Source organism: Solanum verrucosum, unplaced genomic scaffold (assembly GCF_900185275.1).
Source record: "Solanum verrucosum unplaced genomic scaffold, falcon-dt-bn FXZP01000208.1, whole genome shotgun sequence".
NCBI lineage: Eukaryota > Viridiplantae > Streptophyta > Magnoliopsida > Solanales > Solanaceae > Solanum > Solanum verrucosum.
This window is the reverse complement of record NW_026020329.1, coordinates 1207458-1215197: the sequence shown is the minus strand read 5'-3', so window position 1 is coordinate 1215197 and position 7740 is coordinate 1207458. Positions and strand designations below refer to the sequence as shown.

The window sequence follows — 7740 nt, the reverse complement described above, 5'->3', positions numbered from 1 at the left end:
CACATGCAAGCTATCAAGAAGAAGATGAGGTCGGCCGATTAGAAAAAAAAGAAAAATATATAAAATATTCCATTTTCACATAAAAATAAAAATAAAAAATATAATATAAATATTAGTAACTGCTTCGTAATGAACCTACATCAAAATATTTCATCTCTCCTTGTAGAAAAAACACGAGCCAACATATAAACTATGGATTAAAGATAAGAGGGAAAAGCACATAGAGGGAAATGGTGAGAAGAAATATTGGGTTTTCCACAAAATCTAAAACCAAAATTTATGAATTTTTGCGGCTGAATATGTGCTGGGAATCTGTCTATTTAAGTTTATACACCGATAATTATCTTTATATGATCAAATCATTTATATGATACGAGTACTAATCAATAATTTAATAAAAATGACAATTAACCTACTAATACTATCATATGTTAAAACAATATTAATAGTTCAAAATGATGTTTACCTTATAAAATTCATCAAGTTCGACGCAATGACGATATGAAAAAAATATTTAGAAAATGAGGTCACTTGTAAGGTTATTAAAGGTGAAATTCTATGTTAAAGGAGTACTAGTTGATAACATAGTAAATTAAAACTCTAAGAAATTTGATATTACTCACTATATAGGTTTTAGCTTATAGTGATTACTTTTTAATGTATTTTTTAAAAAATAATGTCATTTTCTATATTTAGTATTTCCTCAAATTCAAAATACAAGTGAATGTAGAGGCAATGCACACCTATTAAAAAAAAATAGGACATAAATTGAACCTCACTTTCCACTTTTGCCTTTTTAGTTATTCTCAAACTATCCTTAAAATTTAAATAATTCAAAAGTAAATTATAAATATGAACAATTAACTTTCTTGAAATTATCACCTAGAAAATGTAAATGAGGGACAAAAATGGAAGGAACTTCCAACAACTCTCTTAAACTTTGAACAATTCACGTATTTTGAACTATGGAAAAAATCTCAACAATTCACTTATTTTGAAATGGAGTATAATTTTTAAATTTCAATATCTTGTGTGACATGTTCAAAGTCACAAGATTTAAATGATATTTTTGTATTACATACATCTTTAGCTTAAGACCATAAAATTAAAAGGTCTATCTTATCTTCTTCTTAAATTCCTTGCTAGTCAATCAAACTAAGACACACAAAAATAGAAGGAGTTCAATTTAAACGTTACATTGATAACGTTTACTCCCTAGAATTTATATGACACCAATCAACTTTACACAAAATTTAAGAAAGAAATGAAAACTTTTGAAATTTGTGATGATTATAAGTTATTTAATTAAGTGTAAAGGGTAATTTTAAAGTTATATTATTTTCAATTATAGAAATGTGATATATTAAAAAGAAAAGTGTCTCGCGTTAATTTTGGGAGGGGGGAGAGAGTATTACTTAAAATCTTGCTAATATTGCTAGATTTACTAATTAGATTTCACCTATTGGCCATGCATGAAATTTATGTGAATCCAATTCTAGATTTCACCTATCTTATCACTCAAACTTGTCCTTCTGAAATATGCTTTATAATTGTTTCATTTCTAACCCCCACACAACTTTCTTGATGGTGGAACTCCCACCACTAAACCATTTAGTCATTTACATCACCATTTCCTTTCCCTCCTCTATTCTTCCTTGTCTAAGAAACTCTTCTCTACAAACTACATTAAGTTAGTGGCATGTCTGCCATTTTGAGAACCTTCTTCACCCAATAACAATCTTGTTACCTTTAATTTTTGTTCAAACACTACTCAACAAATTAATATGTATTCCCCATTATGGCTATAGTTAGTTATCCAAGAGAATTCTTGGCATCTCCTAGAAAATATCTAGGTTGTGGACAAAGAAAATTTTCGATGACCAGTGACACGAGTTGTGGTTGCTCCAAATCCGCTTTCACCCCCTAAGTCTCCTAACTAGTATTTTAGCTTAAAACACTACAATTTACAATTCCTTTATTTTTCCTTTGTGATAATACCAATACATAAGTTACATAACCACTTTCCATAAGTTTCAAAGCATATCAAAAGAATCATTCTTTAAAGAAAAGATGAGGCTGACTAAACTTGCAATATAGTCAACAACTTCACTTTCATCATCTATATATAAGGCTCTTCAAAAGGGACTTTACCATCAATATATAGAGTAGTTTTTTTAACTAAACTCTAGTACTATAGCATCCAAGAAACTTCAAAATTTCAAAACCCCACCAACAAAAAAGAACATCAATGTCATTTTCTTATGCTAAATACTCTGGTTTCTTCTCTAGTGATCTCCTTCCTTCTCTTGGAACCAAAATCAACCACGAAACAAAGCTTCGAAAATATATCATTTCGCCTTTGGATCTTCGTTATAGGTAATAATTTTATAGCCTTTCTAACTCCGTCTCATTACTTTTTACACGGAGCATAAATATGTTAAAAATAGTATCACTAGAAGTTCAACAAATACTAAGTACTTATTGAAATTAAATCTTGAATCTGTCTCTCAGCTTTGACTACTTTGTCAATCTTTTGCAGGGCTTGGGAGATGTTTCTACTATTTCTTGTCATCTACACGGCGTGGATTACGCCTTTCGAGTTTGCATTTCTGATATGCAAAATAGATGCCTTGGTCATCTTTGACAACATTGTCAACTGCTTCTTTGCTATTGACATTTTCCTTAACTTCTTCATGGCTTATCTTGATAAAGAATCTTATATTCTTGTTGATGATCCTAAAAAGATAGCAATAAGGTAAAATTATGTAACATTAAGAGATTCTCTCTTTTTTTTCTTCTCTATCTCAAAGTTATAGAAGAATCAAGATTTATAATTCTAATATATGAAATTTTTGTACATGATTAATTAACAGGTACTTGTCAACCTGGTTCATATTTGATGTTTGTTCCACTGTACCATTTCATGATTTCCTCTTTATTGATCACAAAGAGAGCGGCGTTGGATTTAAGTTGCTCAGTATGCTCAGACTTTGGCGTCTTAGAAGAGTCAGTGCCCTGTTTGCAAGGTCCCTAACACATTACAAATTTTACATCAATACCGTAAAAATTATTTACACTGTCAGTATATATAAGTAGTAGTATTTTCCTAATTCAGGCTTGAGAAGGACATCCGTTTTAACTATTTCTGGACACGATATGCAAAACTGATATCTGTAAGTCACGATTCATTTAAGATGATGTATCGATAATATTGATATTTCATCACTAAGAAAATGCATTTCTTTTTGTTTGTTTGTTTGATTTTTTCAGGTAACTTTGTTTGCAGTGCATTGTGCTGGATGTTTTAACTATGTGATTGCAGATAGATATCCTGATACCAAAAGAACATGGATTGGTGCAGCAAACCCCAATTTCAAACAAGATAGCCTGTGGGATAGATATATAACTTCATTATATTGGTCTATTGTAACACTAACAACAACTGGTTATGGAGATTTACATGCTGAGAACACAAGGGAAATGCTGTTTGACATCTTTTACATGTTGTTCAACTTGGGATTGACATCTTACATCATTGGTAATATGACAAATCTTGTAGTTCACTGGACCGGCTACACAAGAAACTTCGTATACTCTCTTTTCTCCGTCTCTCTTAAACATATTTATACGTACTGATCGTGTAAAAGATATTGAACTTCATGATTTTTGTTGTGTCAGAGGGATAATGTAGAAGCAGCACAAGAATTCGCGAAACGAAATCAGTTGTCACCAAGGATACAAGATCAGGTTTTGTCTCATATCTGTCTTAAGTTCAAAACTGAATCACTGCAACAAAAAGAGACCATCAATGTTCTGCCAAAAGCTATCAGATCAAGCATTGCACATTACCTGTTTTTACCAATAGTTCAAAATGTCAGTCTGTTCCGAGGCGTTTCAAGGGACCTACTTTTCCAACTGGTAATTTCTTTTTCTACATTTCTCTGATCCCCTTCTCAGTTGGCGTATACAACGTATATTCAATGGTTTATTTCTTGCTTTTAAGGTTCCTGAAATGGAAGCTGAATACTACCCTCCCAAGGAAGATGTGATTTTACAGAATGAGTCTCAAACAGATTTTTACATATTAGTCTCAGGAGCATTGGTAAGTTAATATGTTGAGAACAATTACTTGAACACATTGAATTTGTTGTTCGTGTTATTAATCAGTTATGTATACTATTGCAGGATCTACTAGTAGATATCGATGGACGTGAACAAGTAAGTATAACACATTCAACAATCATTATATCATTTTCAAACACATTAGCCTTAACTTATTTTTTCTGAAATCTGTTCACAAACAGATCATTGGGAAGGCTGTTGCTGGAGAATCATTTGGAGAAATAGGTGTTTTACTTGGAAGGCCACAACCATATGCTGTTAGAACAACTGAAATTTCTCAAATTTTATGTCTGAGTAGGAAAACATTTCTGAACATTCTTCGCGACAATCAAGAAGATGAACGGATTATAATGAGAAATCTTATTCAGGTATGTGTACAAGGATATGATCACAAATTGCGCGACACACAACTATAATGAGAAAAGTTGTAATATACACTCAACTTTCTTTGATCCTTCTTCTCTTTGTTAAATAGAAACTGCAAGGATTTGGAGGCTTTGATAATGTGGACGAGGAAAGCGATCCAAGTTTAGTCTTCAACAACTTTTCTCATGTTTCTAAACAAGATACGCCAACCAATCTTAGCGACCTGATTAGTATAAATATCCAAACTTTAGAAGCTAGAACCAAGAAACAAGTAGAAAATGAAGGTGAAAGTTGTGGACGTAAACGCCAAACAGTTCTTGATCATTCTGTAGTTCCCAAGGGGTGTATTGAAATGACTCAGAGTCCACCAGAAAGAAGGTGGAAAGAAGATCAACTCGACACAGAACGTGGAGGAAACAAAAGCATCCATGAGGTCCCCTGCTGTTCTTATTCAGGTAATAGAAGTCAAACTGGTGCAAAGGGGGGAAAATCCATCAAGAAGAGAGTTACTATTCACAAGAGAAACAACATCGATTCATTGCAGGAGCAGAATGGGAAGCTAATAATACTACCTGATACACTAGAAGAACTATTCAGAATGGCAGGTGAGTTTTTATGAAAACTATTAAAACTTTCCGAACTCTTATACGATCTTACTAAATGAGCAAATCATAGCTCATAAACAAGGTACCAGAATATCCTAAATCTCATATCTCACATTTGTTTACAAATAAATGCTTGCAATTACGTGCTATTACAGACTTTCGAATACACATAATTTTACAAAGATTCACTATTCAACAATAGTAATAACTAATTATTCTCTTAATATAATTCATCTACATTATACTGACAATCTCTTCATGTCGAACATTTGTCTTTTTTTATATAATATAAACTTATGAATCAAGTTTTACCCTTAATAAGTTTGAAATCCCACTTAAATTTGAGCAAAAATGATAAGTACCAACTTAATGATAACTTGGTTTAATTGCAGGCCAAAGATTTGGGGAGTACAATCTCAAGAAAGTTGTAAATGCAGAAGATGTAGAAATAGATGAGATAGATGTCATTAGAGATGGAGATCACTTGTTCTTTCTTTCAACTGATTGCTCATGTGTAGAAACTAGTACAATGTGACATCATAATTCACTATATATGTTGTTTGTTTGCACATCTAGTGTCTACTCAGAGTTTCAAACCAAAAAAATTATATATTGATCATGGTATCTCCAAGGGATGAAATCAAATTAAAAAAAAAATTAATTACCATTTACAAAATTACAAGACTTTCTTCCAAGTATTACTGGAGGATGAAAACTGAACAACATATTGCTGTCAAGGTGGCACATATCTCTTACAATAATCTCAGTGGCAGTCTATCATATGTGACTCTTTGATTCTCTGTTAGCTTGGTGTGTATGCAGTTTTACCCCCTTTTACTTTGTGAAAGATAGAGAGGCGATTTCCGATAGACTCTTGGCTCAAGCAAAGCATGTCAAAAATCTTGTAAAACAAATACAATACCGGAGCTATACTAAATCCAATTAAGAACAAAACAAGTAGCAATGAACAAAACAAGGTAACTACAACAAAGAAAACAATGAGTAGTATTAAAATCAAGAATAAGATAGTTGGAGAGTAATAATAACAGTAACAGGTAATAATAAGGAAACTAGACAATGTTCGACTATCTACTAACTTCTACCCTAATAATTCTTGACTCCAAATCTTCTAATTAGGATCATATCATTGGTAAGTTGTAGGTGTGTCATGTTTTGTTTAATCACCTATCCCCAAGAGGTCAAGACTTTTTCAGTCTTCCTCTACCTCTCTTTATACTCACTATAGTCAACCTCTCAGACCTCTTCATGGGGTATTTGTGCATCTTCTCTTCATATGCCCGAACCATCTCGATCTCGCTTCTCACATCCTGTCCATCATGTCCCAAATAGTTTCATTTCTGTTTTAGTGGAGGGTTTCTTCAAACAATAAGGGATTGGGTCAACTATTCAATCAAATGTTATTGAACATGTTTTCCATCTCTTCTTGAGAAATTATCTCTCCTAGGATCGATGCTCACACATCCATTCCAACACTCATTGCCGCTACTCTCATCTTCTAGACGTGCGAGTTATTGACCAACTAACATTTTGCCTCATACAACATAGCTGGTTTGACCACTAATTTATAAAACCTACCTTTAGAGTTTGGAGGTACATTCTTATCTTATCACACAAGTTACCGGATGTAAGCTTCTATTTCATCCACCCTACTCGGATATGATGTGTAACATCATCGTCAATCTCTCCATTTTCTTGGATTATTGACCACAGATACTTGAAACATTTTTTCTTAGAGATGAATAGTGCATCAATATTTTACTTCCACATCTACCACGTGTGTTACATCACTAAACTTGCACTTCGAGTACTATCTTAGTTTTGCTCAACTTGAACCCTTTAGATTTCAGGACATGTCTCCTAACCTTGGGTCTTTCATTAACTTCATCGCAAGACTCGTCAATCAAAATTATGTTATTCGCAAATTGCATACATTATTACACCTCTTCTTAGATATGTTGTGTCAGTTTATCTATCACATTCACCAAGGTAAGAAGAAACAGGTTTAGAGTTGATCCCTGGTATAACCACATCATGAATGCAAAGTGTTTGAGTCTTCTCCAACTGTCATCACTTGCGTCTTGGCTCCATTATACATATCCTTATGTTCTAATGTAAACTACTAGTACATATTTAGCCTCCAAACATCTCCATAGAAACCCTTCCCTCCAGAAACTTTGTTGTAAACTTTTTCTATGTAAGTCCTTACCTCTCCCTATATTGCTCCATCAATCTCCTTAAAAGATGTATGGATTTTCTAGTTGAATGTCTGACATGAAATCAAATTAATTCGCAGTGATACTCTTCCTTATACTCATCTTCATTACCCTCTCTCAAACTTCCATTATGTTGCTTAGAAAATTGATAACCCTATAGTTGTTGCAATTTTGACTTGAGGTCATTGTACTCCACCTTCATGCCTAAAAACGATGTTAAACAACCTAGTTAGTTAATCCATACTTGCTATTCATGTGTCCTACCAAAATTTCACCGAAATCTCATTTGGCTCAATCGCCCTATCCCTTCTCATCTAACGAATAACTCCGTTAACCTCCTCAACTTGATACCCCTATGATGACCAAAATCTCCCCAATTCTGCTAAGCTACAATTAGAGTAGCTTTATCTAAT

At 33.0% G+C, this 7740-nt stretch overlaps 1 protein-coding gene across 1 annotated transcript; it reads left to right on the top strand.

Moving 5' to 3' along the window:
• Positions 1–2003: 2003 nt before the first annotated feature.
• Positions 2004–5694, top strand: LOC125836018 (potassium channel KAT3-like). Its single transcript, XM_049515113.1, has 11 exons — positions 2004–2376; positions 2540–2755; positions 2874–3026; positions 3116–3173; positions 3271–3588; positions 3679–3918; positions 4004–4102; positions 4186–4218; positions 4305–4490; positions 4598–5093; positions 5486–5694. The coding sequence occupies exons 1-11, from the start codon at positions 2249–2251 to the stop codon at positions 5626–5628; spliced, it is 2070 nt and encodes a 689-aa protein (XP_049371070.1). The 5' UTR covers positions 2004–2248; the 3' UTR covers positions 5629–5694.
• The last annotated feature ends 2046 nt before the right edge of the window (positions 5695–7740 follow it).